The sequence below is a fragment of the Tauraco erythrolophus genome, chromosome 4, assembly GCF_009769465.1.
Source record: "Tauraco erythrolophus isolate bTauEry1 chromosome 4, bTauEry1.pri, whole genome shotgun sequence".
NCBI lineage: Eukaryota > Metazoa > Chordata > Aves > Musophagiformes > Musophagidae > Tauraco > Tauraco erythrolophus.
Genome location: NC_141468.1, coordinates 85567648 through 85585493, shown reverse-complemented (window position 1 = coordinate 85585493; position 17846 = coordinate 85567648). Strand labels below are relative to the sequence as shown.

Genomic DNA, 17846 nt, shown 5'->3' with positions numbered 1-17846 from the left:
CACATGAGGACATGCAGTCTTCCTGCTAACCTCAGGCGGAAAAGATTTGGTCTGCAGTAAAAGTTTTATGGATTTTTTGAAAGTAATGAAAGAGCTAGGAGAACAGAAGGCTGCAAAAACTTTCACCCTTCAGGCATATTTCCTCATGACAGGATGCAGTGTGCATTGCAATTTCTTTGTATCATTTTTCCCATCCCTCCATCCCTTCATCGCACTCTCTGAGACAGAATTTTGACTTCTCTGTCCCATATATTTTGCTAATGTCACCCAGCCATTTGGATAAACAGTGACAGGGGGAAAGGTACATGCAAGCAGGGCTCCCTTCCTTGGATTAGAAAACTAATGATCAGAAACAAAATTTTCAGGAAAGTAACATACATCCCAAAAACCTCTGAAGAAGCCTGAGGATGATTTGGGAAAAACAACGTCTCTGCAGATGCTAATAATTCACTGACATCTGAATGAGGGAAACTGCATCATTTACGTGCAATACTGACAGTATTTCTACTGGCAAACTAGTTCCCAAATACTGGAAATATCATTATCACCAGCAGAAAACTGTCCAGACAGATGATGTGTTAGGTATTTTCAGAAGTATTTCATTAATTTGGGCAAATCCTTGGTTGTAAAGAGGTTAATAACTTCACCAAGCTATGTGAGATGAAGAACTACCCGTTGGTGCATGAGAAATAAAATGTGGAAGCGATCACAAATGGAGAACAACATCGATCATTATAATAAGAATGAAAAGCAAAAGACAAACAAACAGCATCAGCGTTGACTTTTTAAAATGATTTCTAAAAGATGCAGGCCTATGGCTAAAGTTTTCCTCATACCAATTTTTGCTTGATAGTGTCCATTTAATTTGCAGTCAACAGACTTTATTTAAAGAATCATAGAATCATAGAATCGTCTGGTTGGAAGAGACCCTCAAAATCATCGAGTCCAACCATTCACCCTGCACTGTCAGGGTCCCTAAACCATGTTGCTCAACACCAAATTCACACAGTTTCTAAACACCTCCAGGGATGGGGACTCCACCACCTCCCTGGGCAGCCTGTTCCAATACTTCACAACCCTCTCTGGAAAGAAATTCTTCCTGATATCTAACCTAAATTTCCCCTGGCGTAAAAGAAAGGGCACCAAGAGAGTTCTCTACCAGGAGCTATCCAGAATTATTTCCAAGTAAGACTTTGTGTCGACAAGTGCTTGCACTAACTAGGCCAAATTAACGGAAATACAAATCTAAAATCCTTGTTGATTCACCGACCAGGCACCCAGGGAGGACATTACCTACAAAGGAACATGAGGGGTAATGAAATACACAGATTCTTGTCACTAAGCAAGATTTTGTGACCGTGCAAGCAACAATAAGAGATCTAATTCAAAACTTCCTGAAATCAAAGAGTCACACTGGCTTCAGTGAATAACGCAGCCGCCCTAAACAAAGATGGAACTACTAAGTTTTTCCTAAAGATCCTTCCAGAAGGAAGAGCCGCAGTTTCAAAGGTTAGCAGGAAGGACCTGGTCAATTATTTCATCTGTGACTTCAAACGTATCTTGCCTTTTCACTCATATTGACCAATTGCAGCCTTTTCCCCCTTGTTTTTTACTTAAAAATAAGGAGAATATAGTATTTCTGCATCTCACTGAGATAATATTTGTGAAGTTATTTGAGATCTTGTACTGAAAGAACTGAAAATGGATATTAGTACACATGAACTATGGTGTTACTAAATGGTACCCTGTAATTTGATTTTCATTGAAAAATAACCCTCTTTTACACAACATTCTTTTCAGTTTTTATAGCAAAGTTTTAGCTGTTTGGATTTAAATTTCTCGGGTTGCAGGTTGAATTTATTCTGCAAGTTTCTGGGAAAAAAAATAAACCAGTCATTTCTAAAAGAAGGATAAAGAGCGCTTTTGCTTACAATATTCAAAAATTCGTATGCCAGAAATTCCCAATGAAAATGGGTAATAAATGCTTCAGAGCTAGGAGCTGCAATCTGACAAGCAAAACTGCCCAGATTTCAAGGCCTTCTGTCACGTGCATTACTTGAATCTTCTCAAATTAAAAGAATTGTGGCTTCCATATGTTCAGTATGGAACAAGAACAAGCTATAGGGCCAGAAATGTTCCAGACACCAAGAGTCACTGACCTCAGAAGCTAGGCTAGAACTCCACACCTGGATCTCTAGCACTCTTCTGCTCAGAGGGAGTAGCTTCCACATCTTCTGCAGGCGTAGTCCCTGTTTTCTCTCCAGGGCCGACACAAGAGCACGATCACCTACGTTTCTGATCGGTCACTCTTGCTTTTCAAACAGCAAAATGGGGACTATGAAGCGAAATGTTTCAGATGTTTTCATAAACTGTGAAGTAATAACATTCTGTATATTTAAATTTGGGAAAGTGTGTGTTTCAGAAGATGTATAACAAGAAAATTGTGTCCAAAAGACTATGTGAAAGAAACAAGAATTAAGCCTGGCTGAGTAACCTTGTAGTTCTGTTTCCATGGAGTTGGGTCTTACAATATTTAAGTTATGTTCAAGTACTGCTTTCTGACAGGACCACTGGAATACCTTACTTCTGAGATATCGAGTTATCTTCTCTACCTTTGGAACCAAAGGACTGAGAAAAGAGGTGATGTTTACAGTAAAATCCCTGCCCCTAGGAAAAAGGCACATCTTTCTACGCAATCAAACTGGTATTACTGTAGCTCCCGGCAGGAGTCACAGCCTTTGCTGATGGACAACTGGGAAAGGGTCATGAAGGTGATCCGAGGGCTGGAGCACCTCTGCTATGGAGACAGGCTGAGAGAGTTGGGGCTGCTCAGCCTGAAGAAGAGAAGGCTCTGGGGTGATCTTCTAGCAGCCTTCCAGTACTTAAAGGGGGCCTACAGGAAAGCTGGAGAGGGGCTTTTTACAAGGGCCTGTAGTGATAGGACAAGGGGCAATGGATTAAAACTGAAGGAGGGGAGATTTAGATTAGATATAAGGAAGAAATTCTTCCCTCTGAGGGTGGTGAGGCACTGGAACAGGTTGCCCAGAGAAGTTGTGGCTGCCCCATCCCTGGAGGCGTTCAAGGCCAGGTTGGACAGGGCTTTGAGCAACCTGGTGTAGCGGAGGGTGTCCCTGCCCGTGGCAGGGGGGTTGGAACTGGATGATCTTTGAGGTCCCTTCCAACCCTAACCGTTCTGTGATTCTATCATTCTATGAAAGAACAGTCTGAACACAGTTGTTTTGAAACGATGAGGTCATGGCCATTTGGAGATGGTCTTTTTATCGTTTGGTATTCTGAATCAAGATGTAATCCTTCTTCCTAAGCAAGAGCTTGTTGACGGTCCAATGCAAGTGAATGATGACAATTAATTTTCCATCAACTATAGCGGGACAAAGACTGTTCGTGCATTTACATCTCTAGTAGAATGCCTTGGTGGCAAAATCCATTAAAAGTTGAAAAAATTAGGAATCTGGGGCTTGGGAGACAGAAATCAACTTTTACAATCATCCTGAAAATGTGAGTTTTCAGCTGCAAATTATCAGCTGTTCTTGAATCATAGAATCAATCTTCTGTTCAGAGAAGCTACATTTCTGAAGTAAGCTGCATTTTTATGAAGGCTGCAGCACCTGATCCAGTGAGAAAAAAGTTGATAAGACGTTTTGGTTTAGTTTGTAGCCATGGTATGCAGGGATCCATAGTAATCAAGGACTTTTCAGGTTGTTTTTGCTAACAACTCAGCTGTCCAAGAACCTGGGGGGAGCGTGGCCAGGGTTGAATTGGCACCTGAATTGGCAAACGGGTATTCCACACCACGCAAAGTCGTGCCCACGATAAACTGGAAAGTTTGTTGGGGATGATCTCTCTTCCTCAATGGTCACTGTCCCTGGGGGGTCTTGTCTGTCGTTCTGCTCCTGAGGCCTAATGTCTCTCTTTTCTGGGATGGCTAGCTGGGAACGGCTTGGATATCGGTCGCAGGGTAGTGAGCAATTGCACTGTACATCACATGTCTGTATATATTATTATCACTATCATTTTCCTTTTCATTTTATTTCAGTTATTAAGTAGTTCTTATCTCAAGCCACGTGTCCTCCTTCCTTTTCCTGATTTCCTTCCTCAGGTGGGGAGGAACCATCATGGAACAGAAGAGCTGGCTAGCCTTCAGCCCCGGGTGCAGGCTAAACGTAGACAGTTCCAAACTGCTCTGAACAGACGTGTGTAGTAGGACATTCAAATACACGTACAATGTTTCTTGGAATATTATGTGGGAAAAAAAATCCTTAGTATTTGGTTCCTTGGACTTGCCCTCTCTAACACGCGTATCCCAACAGTATGCTGGGCCTGCATTCCAAAAAGTCATCTTGATGGCTCCTTGTAGTCCGCTTCCCTGGAATAACGCCCTCTGACACGTGGCTCACAGGCACGTGCGACCTTCCTGCACTGGGCAGCTCAACAGTTGACTGTGCCCAGGAAAGTCAGTTCATTTCCACAGAACAAACAGCGACACCTGATCTTATTTGCCGTTTTGCTCTCCTGAGAACCTTTATGTAATGTGGCATTCGTAGCCTTTACTAAATTAGAAAACCAAAAGGGAAGATAAATCAATACGAATGTACATTTGCTGATATTGATTTTTCCCCTCATAGTCAGCATGGGAATATTGTGGCTCCTATTAATATAAGCAGTGGGAGAGCTTTAAACAGTTCTGTCTGGATAATTACCCAGTAGTTCTGGAAACTTTATTCAAACTTCTTTGGTCTGTAATTTTGAACTAGACATTTCATGAAATCAGATCCTTCTCATGAATAATCACGTTAAAATGTTGATGACAATTTCTTGATGCACATTATCAACAAGGTGACGAGGAGAAGCATTCAACCTGTTACTCACGAAAAACGACAAGGAGCTGGGCAACGTGAAGGTCAAGGGCAGCCCAGGCTGCAGCAAACACGATATTCTGCAGTTCAACATTCTGAAAGAAGTGAGCAAGGGAAACATTGGAATCACAACTCTTGAATTTGGGATGTACTTCAGCTTGTTTAGGAATGTGCTGTGCGGGACCCAAGGGAAGACTGCCCTGCAAGGCGAAGTGGCCCAGGACAGGCGGTTGGTCCTCACGGACCACCTCTTCAGTGCCAGGAACAGCCCGTTCTGACTGGCAGTAGTTAAGCAAGCGTGGCAGAAAGCTAGCGTGGATGGACTGGGAACTCCCATCTGAGCTCACATGTGAAAAAGAAGGATGTAGAGGGTGTAAGCAGCTACAGGGTACCCAGGAGGACTACACAGACATGGATGGAGTCAGGAAAGCCAAAGCTCAGAGGGAGATGGAAATAGTGAGAGATATGAAAGGCAAGAAGAAGGGCTTCTGTAAGCAGCAAAGGGAAGGCTGAGAAGGCCGTGGACCCACAGCTCAGTCTGGCAGGGAAACTAGTGACAAAGGACATGGATAAGGCTCAGGTACTCTGTCTGGTTTGCCTTATATTTTTGTTTGGGTTTTTTCTTTCTAGTAAGGTTTGTCTTTAGGCCTTCCAGGTCTCTGAGCCCGGTGGCAGCTTGTGAGAGTGGAGCCAGTTGGACACTCACAGATCCTTGGAATGATATGAGCTGTACCTGAAGGTGTGGGGAGAGGTGACCAATGTCACTGCAAAGTCACTCTCTCATTTTTGAAAGGCCATGACTATCAGGGGAGGTTTCTGATGACTGGAAAGACAAACTTCACATCCATATCCAAGAAGAAGGACTCAGAGAACTGTAGGGCAGTCAACTTAACTTCAATTCCTAGGAAGAGTATGGAGTAAGTCATCCCAGAAGCTCTATTAAAGCACATGAAAGACAAAGGAATAGCCAGACTGGATTTACCAAAGGCAAACCACGCCAGACCAACCCAACCTGCCTACCTTCTATGGGAAGATGACTGGCTCTGTGGACAAGGGGAGAGTAACGTGTGTCACTTACTTTGTCTTTAGCAAGGCCTTTGAGAGTCTCCCATAACATTTTGTAGCCAAATTGTAGTGATATGGACTGGATAAATAAGGACGAAAATTTCCCTGGACTGGCATGTTCAAAGGGTCGTGATCAGCAGTGTAAAGTCCTACTGGTGGCCAACTACTAGTGGCTTATGTCCCTCAGGTATTGAAATTGGGGCCAAGACTATGTATCACCTTTATTAACAGTGACAATTATCAGAGCTGAGCACTCTCAGCTAGCTTGCGTGTGATACCAAACTGGGGGAGAAGTCAATACGCTGGAAGGCAGAGCTGCTGCCCAGAGGGACTTCAGCAGGCTGGAGAAACGGACTGACAGGAACCACATGAAGTTCAACAATGGCAAGTGCAAAATCCTGCAGCTGGGATGGAACAATCTCATGCACCAGTAGAGGCTGGGAAGCAGCTTTGCAGAAAAGGACTAGGTGTCCTGGTAGACTGTAAGCTGAACGTGAGCAAGTAGCGTGTCCTGGCTGTGAAGAAGGCCAACCACCTCCTGGGTCTAATTAGCAAGAATGTTGCCAGCAGGTCACAGGGAAGTCATTCTGCAAGATCACAACTGGAGTACCCTGTCTAGCTGTGGGCTACCCAGTACAAGGCATTGACATACCGGTAGAAGTCCAGAGCCTCTAAGAAAATTAGGAGACTGAAGCACATGAGGACAGGCTGAGAGAACGGAGCTTGTCAAGCCTGAAGAAGAGACGACCAAGATGGACTTTGCTGCTGTTTTCAGGTATTCAAGGGGAGGGTAAAGAGTTGTTGCCAGCCTCCCGTCAGAGGTACATGGTGAAAGGATGAGAGGCAGAGGACAAATCACACCGGAGGAAATTCCAGTCTGACGTAAGGAAAATAATTTTCGTTATGAAGGTGGTAAAACACTGGAACAGGTTGCCCAGAAACTCTGTGGAATCTCCATTCCTGTTGCTACCACTTTTGCTTTAAATAATGATCTGTTCAGAGTCACTCCTATGGAAAAGGCAAATTTGGGATCATTTTTTTCTGTTGCTGTAGGAGCTTAAGTTCAGCGTTCTCATTCCCATAACAAAGATCATATTCCTGAGTACTACAGGACACCTGAGAATCAATGAAACTACAAACTTAGCATGGTTATAATTCTCTCCTACCATAGCAAGATGGATTTGCCATTTGGAAGGAAAAACCCATAAGCCAAGCCACTTATACTGAATGAAAATGGAGTCATCATCGATGGAGCTCATGCAGATAACCAAATACTGAAGAAATCAAACTCCAGAAAAGCTTTACATCATTTTTGTGCTTGAAATTTTTAGTGACAAGTAAAATGAGCTCCTCTCCCCTTGAGCCTGTGGGTTTTTTGTACACAAACACACATACATACACTACCAAAAGCTTCAATAAAACAGCTTGGTTTATATAATTTTTGCAAACAGCGATATTCAAGACAGAATGTTAAAAATAGTACCCTACGCCTTTTTCTCCGTCTATAAGCCAAACCACATTTCCAACAGCAGTCTACACAGACATCCAGTTGCTTTCAGGATAACTTCCTTTCAGGTAATTGTAGAGAGCAATAAGTTCCCCCCTGAGCCTCCTCTTCTCCAGACTAAACGGTCCCAGCTCCCTCCGCTGCTCAAATATGGGAAAGAGTCCAGCAGAGGGCCACAAGGATGATTAAGGGTCTGAAGCATCTCTCCCATGAGGAAAGGTTGAGAGAGCTGAGACTGCACAGCCTGCAGAAGAGAAGGCCCAGGAGGATCTTATCAATATATACAAACACATGAAGGGAGGGTGCAAGGAAAGCAGAGCTAGGGTCTTTTCAGTGGTGTGCAGTGGCAGGACAAGGGGCAAAAGCCACTGAAACACAAACTGAAACACAGGAGGTTCCCACTGAACATCAGGAAACACTTTTTTTTTTTTTTTCCACTGTGAGGGTGACCAGGCACTGGCACAGGCTGCCCAGGGAGGCTGCAGTATCTCCCTCTTTGGAGTATTGGAGACCCTGGGCAATGTGCTCTGCTCAGGTGGTCCTGCTTGAGGGAGTTGGACAACACGACCTCCAGAGGTCCCTTCCAAAGACCACCACTCTCTGATTCTGAGAGCACCACAAAATACATTGTATTATCTGATCTGTTAATAACTGGACTCCCTCAGAAGTCAAGTGAGACTGTTTGAGAAAGAATCTTTAATAAAGTCGAGTAGTAAGTCAAGAGTAAATAAGAGGAGCACCTAACAAGAATGTCCTGAACCTGTTTTAGTTTTACATGGTCTTGTTAGGTTGTTTACCACTGCTTAAATGACACAGCAATTCCACTGTGGATCACAAAGCAAGTTCAGCTGAAGATAATATTTATAAGATTAATTTAAGATGATAATAAAATTAACGGATTTGGGCAAACCAGCAGGAAAAATAAGAGGAAGAAAGAAAGAAACCTTGGCCTGCTACCGCTATGGAAGTTTTCCTTTGAAAAATCCAGGTAGTTCATGTTTCTGCCAAGCAATGTAATATGCCCATAAATTTAATCTGACAGAAGCACAGCATCACCAGAAAATGACAAAATCAGCTTGTAGGAGAGGGGCTGCCAAACGCCTTCACAGCTCGCAGAACTCACCAGGGGAAACAAATTCACACAAGTGTGATAAACCCAGGCTCAGATACCCACTGGAGGTTTGTGGTGCTAATTCCTTTAGTTTCCACTTCAAAATCTCATTCAAAGTCCTTAAACCTTCTATCGGCTGCCTGCTGGAAAGTGCCTTTGCCCAAATCCATCCCTCCTAAAAACCAGGGGTAGACTGCGTTCATCGTTTCCAAGGGCAACACTCCAAATGTTATCAGGGTTTATCTTCTGGTGCAGTTACACAAATCTCAGCTCCTTTTCTACCCAGACCTTTCCTCCCACGCCCACAAACCGTAAAGCAACACAAACAATAATCAAAATAAAGAAATAAAATCAAAATGAAGCATTCTGAAGTTTCAGGAAGAAGGAAGTAATTGCATTTAAAGCATAGAGGTAATTGTGGATCCTTATTGCAGCACAATGAAAGAAAAAAGTCCATTTCCACTTTGAAAGGAAGTTTACTTCAAAACAAATATCTCATCGATATTTGCTAGCCAAATAAAGCCAATAACAAATAAAAATGATCACCCAAAATGTTACACCAAAACAGAAAGACCATGGTATTATCTCAGGTGATCCCACATTAAAACACACGTACAACAGCTTTTAAGCCTAACTTTACCTACAGAAAATACATTTGTGAGAACCTTCACCAGCTCTTCCCACCTGCAGGAGCAGATATGAACTATCCATTAGTGTTATGAGAGTTTCCCCACAGCAATTTTCATCAGTAGCTATGAAAAATACAAAAAGATTGGAGGAGTATTTGAAGCAGGAACTCCACTTTACTTGCTTGGTTATTTTAACTTTAAAGATCCTTCCTTCTATCATCATTTATCTGTCGTAGCTCTCTAGAATTCAGTATTGTTACAACTTCATTCACTTATGGTATGTCTAAAGCTATGAAATCCCTTATCAGTCTTTAATAAACCCCAAGATTCTTCACTAAAACCAAACAAAACCCTAACAAAACCCCACAAGATACTTCTGTCAGCTGAGAAGGCAATAATGCAAATTCTGTTCATAAAGCAACACTCTAACAGCTACAGGTATAACAGCCAGAGCTTCTCCTTACTTCATCAATTAACACACACAAAAAAAAAAAAAAAAAAAAAAAGCTGATTTGACTGTACAGAGCTCATTTTCATAAAAAGGTACTTTGGCACCGCAGGCACAGCTCCCTAAGCACCCCTGACCACACTCAGCCTTGCGTTTCCATTAGCCTTCCATTTCCTTAACATGGCAAGAGCTCCTATGCCAGGTGAGGTGTAAAAATGAGGTCCTGACTTCATGGAATTACCTAAAGGAACTTTTCAGATTAGGAATTAATTAAATGAGGCCATCTTCTCTGGAACTAGTTGGAAAAGAGCTCTTTTAGAGCTGCAGGCATTTGATTCTGCCAAATTAAATGGTCATTACCAGGAAGATGTGGTTGGAAAGGTATTATCTTAGGTACGATATAATTCCTATTAAATCTTATTAACCTACGGGAAATAACGGGAATGCCCCATCCTCACCAGTATTCTGGTGGTTTGTCTAGCCAGTCAACTGCGTAAAGAGTGAAGCTGATGGGTCAAAACAATTTATGGCACTTCATTGAGACAGCAATAAGGCAATGGCTATCAACAGTATTTTATTGACTATGAGCACACATAGTTGTGGTAACAAAATGACTGAAGAATTCCAATACTAGCTCAAAATGGCTGCCTTCTCTCATTAAAATCCAGGGTCAATTTTTTTAACTGTCTTAAAGTAGTACGAAGGTGAAAGTAGAGGAATTTGTAAAGTTAAACCTCACGAGAAATGTTACTGAAGGAAGTCAGTGATTTTTGTTACAGTAAGTAAACAAAGAAGATGAAAAAAGCCAACAAGTTTCGACAACATTTTTTCATTGTTACAGCAGGAAAATCAACAACGTCTTTTTAGAACATCACCAGCATTAGGGAGAGGCTGGAGGATGTAACCTGGAATTTCATTAAGAGATCTGACAGAATCGTACTCACAATTGTATAGTTATAGGAGTCAGGCAAAGTTTATGGATAAAGGTAATACCTGTCATTGTATCAACTAGAATAACTGGAAACAAATGTTCCACGGACAAAAATATTCTTTAGGTTTAACGTTTTCTCATTTCTGCTCTGCTGAAAGGTCAGACACTGAAATCATATACTTAGGTAAAACATTGAGATTCTAACACTGTTAAAAATCAGAATTTTTACTGATTAAATGTACACAAGAAAGATTTTTTTTTTCTGTATAACACTATAATTCAATGCATTTATATTGCTACAGCCTCTCCCTTCCTCCTCCTGAAAGTCTTTTCCTGGTATTAATTCTTTTTTCAGTTCAGATTATGCCCTCTGAAAAGTGATTAAAGCTAAATTAAAAAGAATTCTTCACTCCAGAAGAAGAATACCTGCATAGGAAGTTAGAAAGAAAAATGTGTAGTTCAACTAACGACAGCAGGGAACTTCCCTCCAGTTCTCCTCCAGCTAGGCCACTGGCAGAAGCTGGGCCTATAAAAAAGGTAAAGCTCAGTATCTTGCAAATAAATGTACAGCAAAGGAAAAAGTGCAGAGTTCCTTACTACCAAAATCACTTTGCAAGATGTAAGTCAAAGGAAGAAACGGTCTTTTGGTAAAAACCCAAACACACACGTTCATGCTAATAACTTATTGCACTGGGGTGTATTTGGGGGTAGGAGGGAGAGCTGGTTCGGACTGGAACGAATGCAACCAGATTGAGTTCCAGCACAGAGATATTTTTTTCATAGCTACACCAGATGAAACAAGACAGTCTGACCCTCTACTTGTTAAGGAACCTTTAGCAAGTAATAAATTACTAACAAAAAGACTAAAATTGCTTTAAACATTAGGACTGGAGTTAAGAAGTGGTCCAACTGTACAACCGACCATTTCAACTTCTGAGCATGAGGAAAGCACCCTAAAGCGAGCTCCTGAGAGCCTGTAACAAATCAGTACTGGGACCAGTGCTGTTTAACATCTTTGTCAGCGACATGGACAGTGGGATCGAGTGCATCCTCAGCACGTTTGCTGACAACACCAACTGTGTGGTGTTGTGGACACGCTGGAGGAAAGGGATGCCAGCCAGAGGGACCTTGACAGGCTGGAGAGATGGGCCTGTGAGAACCTCATGAAGTTCAACAAGGCCAAGTGCAAGGTCCTGCACGTGGGTCAGGGCAATCCCAAGCACAAGTACGGGCTGGGTGGAGAATGGATTAAGAGCAGCCCTGAGGAGAAGGATTTGGGAGTGCTGGTGGATGAGAAGCTCAACATGAGCCAGCAACGTGCACTGGCAGCCCAGAAAGCCAACCGTGTCCTGGGCTGCATCCAAAGCAGCGTGGCCAGCAGGTCGAGGGAGGGGATTCTGCCCCTCTGCTCTGCTCTCATGAGACCCCACCTGGAATACTGCGTTTAGCTCTGGAGTCCCCAACACAAGAAGGACATGGAGCTGTTGGAGCGAGTCCAGAGGAGGGCCACGAAGATGATCCGAGGGCTGGAGCACCTCTGCTCTGGAGACAGGCTGAGAGAGTTGAGGCTGCTGAGCCTGGAGAAGAGAAGGCTCGGGGGAGACCTTCTAGCACCTTCCAGTACCTGGAGAGGCTACCGGAAAGCTGGAGAGGGACTTTTTACAAGGGCATGTAGTGACAGGACAAGGGGTAATGGCTTTAAACTGAAAGAGGGGAGATTTCTATTAGGTATAAGGAAGAAATTCTTCACTCAGAGAGTGGTGAGGCACTGGCACAGGTTGCCCAGAGAAGCTGTGGCTGCCCCAACCCTGGAAGTGTTCAAGGCCAGGTTGGATGAGGCTTTGAGCAACCTGGTGTAGGAGAGGGTGTCCCTGCCCATGGCAGGGGGGTTGGAACTGGATGATCTTTGAGGTCCCTTCCAACCTAAACCATTCTGTGATTCTATGAAATCTGGGCTGAAAAGACGGTACATTTTAACAGTGTCTGGGGAGGGATGCATCCAGCATCCAGCATAAACCTCAGGGGCACTGGTTCCCAAGTGGTGAGAGGTACCATACTGCGGACCTGTGAGCACATCCCCAGAAATGCGTGGAGCATGGGTGACCAAGCCTTGTGGGATCATCCTGGCTCTGCAAGAGCAACCCACTGTTCCTCAGGACACCAGCATGCTCGAAAGCACCACACAAAGGTATTCAAGTGGCCCTGGATGGGGTAAGAGGTGCTTATTACTAGTGCCTCAGCACCCTTTCTGCTGGCAGGAGCAGCAGTGGTGCCACCAGACACTGTGAGAAGAAAATTATGGCAGCCTTGGGGAAGGAATAAAAAGGAAAAGGCAACAACTGTGCAATAACAACAAAAAATATCTCCAAAGGGGCTGGAGATGAGGAAGTGAAGCGAATGAGGTGCCCAACACTACATTTTCTCAAGTGATTCCTGCTGTTTATTAAAAAAACTGCTGCTCAGAGAAAGGACTGAACGTGAAGAGGTAGAAAAGCAGTCAGTTGAGACAGTGATCTCAGCAGCAGCATGAACACTTGTTTTTCAATCAGTTCATTCCCCTAGTCTGACCAGTTCACACTGTGCCAGTACGTTACCAAGGTGCCAGAATGGCAGGACTGAAGGGCTGGGACCTGGGACAGGGGTTGCGTATGCCCAGCAGTGCCACCAAATATATTCACATAAAATCACATCCTCAGTGCCAATAATTTGCTGTAGCAATCACAGCTTAGTCTCTACCAGTGCCACAGATTCTTGAAGGTGAAGCAAAGGTTTAATATCTGTTTGAACTTTCCTTCTGAAAAGGCTTGGCCTAACCATCTTAACGTTGATTATCAATGGAGACCTTCAGAACGTCATGCTGGGTGGATTTTGACTGAAATCAGTCTGGATATTACCTACACAAAATCCCTTTCATACTGTGTCAAAAGCATAGGTGTGCAGTTTTCGTAACAGAATAGTATCCAGGTGGGTGGCAGACAAAAAAATGTGACATTCTAATTATATACTTCATGAAATTATGACATTTTGAAAGCTAGAAAATTACTTTGTTTCATAAACAAATTACAGCAAAATCGTTCCAACTCGATTTGATAGTTATTACGGACTACTGGATTACTGACTGTAAGCAAGTAACTGCAGTTTAAAGAATCAACATTTTTAAACTGTGCCATTTTTGCTAAAACATCCTTAGCTTTTCAGATGCAGTGAGAATTCACAGTGTTTCTCTTCTGAACAAGAAGAAAATTGGAAAATTTTTAGTCTACTATCAAGTGATCCCATAAGGCAGGGCAGAACTAATGGCTTTATTAAGTACCTTTACTTCAGCCTAAATGGAAAGAGCAATTACATCCCACTTACACAGCAAAACAGCTGGAGCCAACAGAAGCCACCTCATAGTGCAACAGAAAATCTAAAAAAGCCTGATCAGAAGCTTGACAGGTTCACTGTCTCACAACAGGGCTAGGAAACAGTCCGCCCAGCTATGTTATAAAGGGGTGCAGTAGTCCAGGAGGTAGGCAGTTCCACAAACAGGGCACCAAAAGCAGACAGGCAACATTTCTGACAGGCCTACTTCAAGATATTTAACCTCACAGCTGGGTTTTCTTCCATGGGGCTCAAGGAAACAGGACACTCTACATCCTCCTCCGTCAAGAGGAGGGCACAGGAGACGCACTTGATATGGTCAGTCTGCCTCTGTAACGTAACGACGCGCAAGGCTCCAAGTGTTGGTTACTGCCTGGCCTGAAAAAAAGGCCAACAACAGAAATAAGGCAGGCTGTAGAAGTTGGAAGAGACCTTATTTCTGCTTCAAACATTTTTTTCAGGTGGAACAGGGCTGCAATATCTCTTCTAAACTCTGTATACTGATTTCTCCTACCCGATAACAGTTAGGAGTGACTATTTTCAACTCAAATGAATAGCTTTTGAAATACAGTTTCTGTGACACGTTCTTCCTTACAGGAATTTGCAATTCCCTCTCCTCATCACTACCCAAAAAAAAAAAAAAAAAAAGGCAAAAAAGCAGAGCACCTTTTTTGTAAATTGTTGGAGAAAGCAAAGGCATCTGGAAAGGGAAAATCCAGGAGTAGGACTCTTAAAGAGTTTGACACTTCCATGCCTTGGTGACAAGTCGGGACTTTTTGTAAGCAGGAGAATTGCCAAAGAGTTGGAGATGAGATGGTAATGAGAAAGTCCAGCACATGAGGAGGGATGTGGATAGGTGTGCCTTGAAACTGGGAATTGAGCACTATCTACTCAGCGAAAAGAAATGCCTGTGCATCTGTTTACTATCTGAGCAATATAACTTAGCTTTCCTCCTTACTGCTTTTTCTTTTTTTTGCCAGTCTACTCTGGTTATTTCCAGACCAAGGCCAGCAGTTTCCCTTGTCCACCAGGAGCCCATATACCTTCCTTGCTGCTCAGGATCTGGAAATTAGCTGGAGCTTTGCAATGGAACTGCTTAGAGCCATTTTCACACCACGAGTATACCAAAAAACACTTTAAAACTTCTAAACTCTAACACCGTGTTTCATTTCAGCCCCAGCTGAAAGAAGGTGGCTTTAGAACAAGAGGAAATAAGATGGATTACAACAAAAGGGTGCATATAGACGTTTCCTCTCCCACTGTATGCGTGTAGAACAAACCATAGGTCCTTATTCTTAGTAACACAACTTTTAGTGGCTCTCTGGGCTACAACAAAACCCACATATTCTCTCCTGAGTCCCAAAGAACATCCTCTCTTTTTGTCCTTTCTGAGAGCGCACCCATTCCTCACTCCATTGAAGAGACTTGCTGTCCCTACATTTAATACTCTGAATTCCCAGCTTGCCGTCTCTCAGTTCTCTCCTATCCCCACTTCACACTACGGAAGCTTTTTCATCTGGGCTTGCCCATTTGCCCTCAGAGCAGATGTTACTGTTCATTCTAACACAGAATCCATCCAGCCCAGAGTGCAAAGGAGAGAAGAAAACAAAATGGCAGTCTTCATCCCCAGCTACTGCCCTTTTAAAAATTCTGTGTTGGAGATATTGAAAACCAACAATATAGTATCCATTACCTTTGCCTTTAGTTCTTCCAGGGTATCCCATTCTCTGGAAGGAAATGCATTGCCCTTCTGCTTCCATATAAAAAAGGTGAGCACTCCTTTCAAAATTCCTATGTCGGTCTGAGGTGATGAAGTAAAAAGAATTTGCTCTCGCAGGGGGTTCAGGTTGGACAGTTAAGCAAATCTTTTAAATGTAAGTACGTACTGAGTATATCTGCATGCCACATAAAGGTCATGTATTTGCTGTAAACTGTTCACATCAATAGATTAATCATAAATATGTGTGAAAATACAGCAACTAAATTCACGACTTTGTCCATCTGTTCTTTCGCTGTTTGTATATCTCCATATCACAGGATGCTTGTTTATGTTGCAGCTGCTTGTCATATCATAGAACTGTCTGGTTGGAAGAAACCTTCAAGATCATCGAGTCCAACCATTCACCCTGCACTGTCAGGGTCCCTAAACCATGTTGCTCAACACCAAATCCACACGGTTTTTAAACACCTCCAGAGATGGGGACTCCACCACCTCCCTGGGCAGCCTGTTCCAATATATGTGTGTATATATCTGTGCACGAGGGTTGTGTGATGGCTTAGCTCACATTCATGTTCTTTTTCCCTTAGGAAAAGGTAAGTGCTATGCAGAGGTCTAGGAGTGTCTGCTAGGAAATGCACTGTGCACATTCACCGACCTGAACCCACTTCTCTTCGAGTGCTGCATGTGCTGCGCACTGGCGCACACGTGTGAGCCCGCAGGATGCGCACATGTCCTCACAGACACACGTGCTCACAGGCAGACATGCTAACTGTGCAACGTTCCCTCCGCAGGCACAGTGGTGCGCCCGAATCCTCCCGGGCATACGCAAGGCTTCGGCTCCATCTTGGCACGTGGCTTCCCGCTTTCCTGAGGCTCTGCACACGGCGGGACACACCACGCCTCCTCCCGCTTGGGCTCACGGCGGGGACAGGACTCCCTGCTCGGCTCGGCGAGGGCTCACGCCGAGTTTGGCCGGTTCTCTCAGGCTCGCAGACGCGGGAACCGCGCTGCTCCTTGGGCACGCGGCTGCCACTCTGGAAAGCAAAGCCTCCCTGAAGCTGCCGGAGGAGGCCCCCGTTCCCCTGGAACAGGGGCGGGCCCCGCCAGGCCGCCCCGCAGCTCGCCCCGTCGCCAACGGCAACAATCCTGACGCTCGGCGCTCGATTGCGGCGGCTGGCCCGCGCCTCTCCCGCCCTCTCTCGCTCCGCCTGGGCGGGCGGGGGTGGAGACCGCCGCCCTCCCTCTCGGCGTTGGATTAGTCGCGCCTACTAGGAAGGCTGTGTTGTTGTAGGAGGCAAAATGGCGGCGGCGGTGGCCGGGGCCGCCCCGCCGGGCAAGGGGCTGGACATCAGCCTGGCGGCGCTGCGGCAGCACGACCCCTACATCAGCGGCATCGTGGACGTGGCCAGCCAGGTGGCGCTCTACACCTTCGGGCACCGCGCCGGCCAGTGGGTGCGTGGGACCGCCGCGAGGGGCGGGACCGCGGCCAGGCAAGGCCCCGCCCTCCGCGGGATGGGGGCGGGGCGGCGGGAAAGGGCGGGGCGCTGAGGAGGCCCCGCCCCCTGTGTTGGGAGGGGCGGGGCGGTGAGGAGGCCCCGCCCCTCCCCTGGATATAAAGGGGAAGGGGGTGGGGCTGTGGGGAGGCCCCGCCCCCTGCACGGGAAGGGGCGGGGCGGTGAGGAGGCCCCGCCCCTCCCCGGGTGTGAAGGGGAAGGGGCAGGTGCCCCATGGCTGAGGTGTGAGGGTAGTGCTGAGGGGCTGCCTCGGCCCGGCTGGGTGTCCCGGGGTGCTCCCACCTGCCTCAGGCAGGGTGAGGGGCTGCGCCATGCTCAGCCCCTCTGGGAGGTGCGGGAAGTCCTCGGAAAGGCCAACGGGGCTGTAGCGGGCCGGGGTTTAAACCAGCGTGTTGGCCTCAGGAGCCCCTCTGCTGTCTGAGTGACTGTAAGAGGACTAGAGCGTGTTAAAAAAGTGTACTCATAGAATCACAGAATGGTTTGGGTTGGAAGGGACCTCAAAGATCATCCAGTTCCAACCCCCCTGCCATGGGCAGGGACACCCTCCCCTACACCAGGTTGCCCAAAGCCTCATCCAACCTGGCCTTGAACACTTCCAGGGGTGGGGCAGCCACAGCTTCTCTGGGCAACCTGTGCCAGTGCCTCACCACCCTCAGAGGGAAGAATTTCTTCCTTATATCCAAT

At 45.2% G+C, this 17846-nt stretch overlaps 2 protein-coding genes across 3 annotated transcripts in view; one reads left to right on the top strand and one right to left on the bottom strand.

Moving 5' to 3' along the window:
- Nucleotides 1–17846, bottom strand: part of CACNA1C (calcium voltage-gated channel subunit alpha1 C) — a 493329-nt gene that overhangs the window by 461818 nt on the left and 13665 nt on the right. The gene's annotated exons all lie outside the window — the stretch shown is intronic.
- DCP1B (decapping mRNA 1B) overlaps nucleotides 16948–17846 on the top strand; it is a 47721-nt gene continuing 46822 nt past the window's right edge. The window contains exon 1 of the mRNA XM_086610634.1: nucleotides 16948–17100. Within this exon, the coding sequence (XP_086466760.1) occupies nucleotides 16948–17100 (153 nt within the window). The remainder of the gene's footprint in view (nucleotides 17101–17846) is intronic.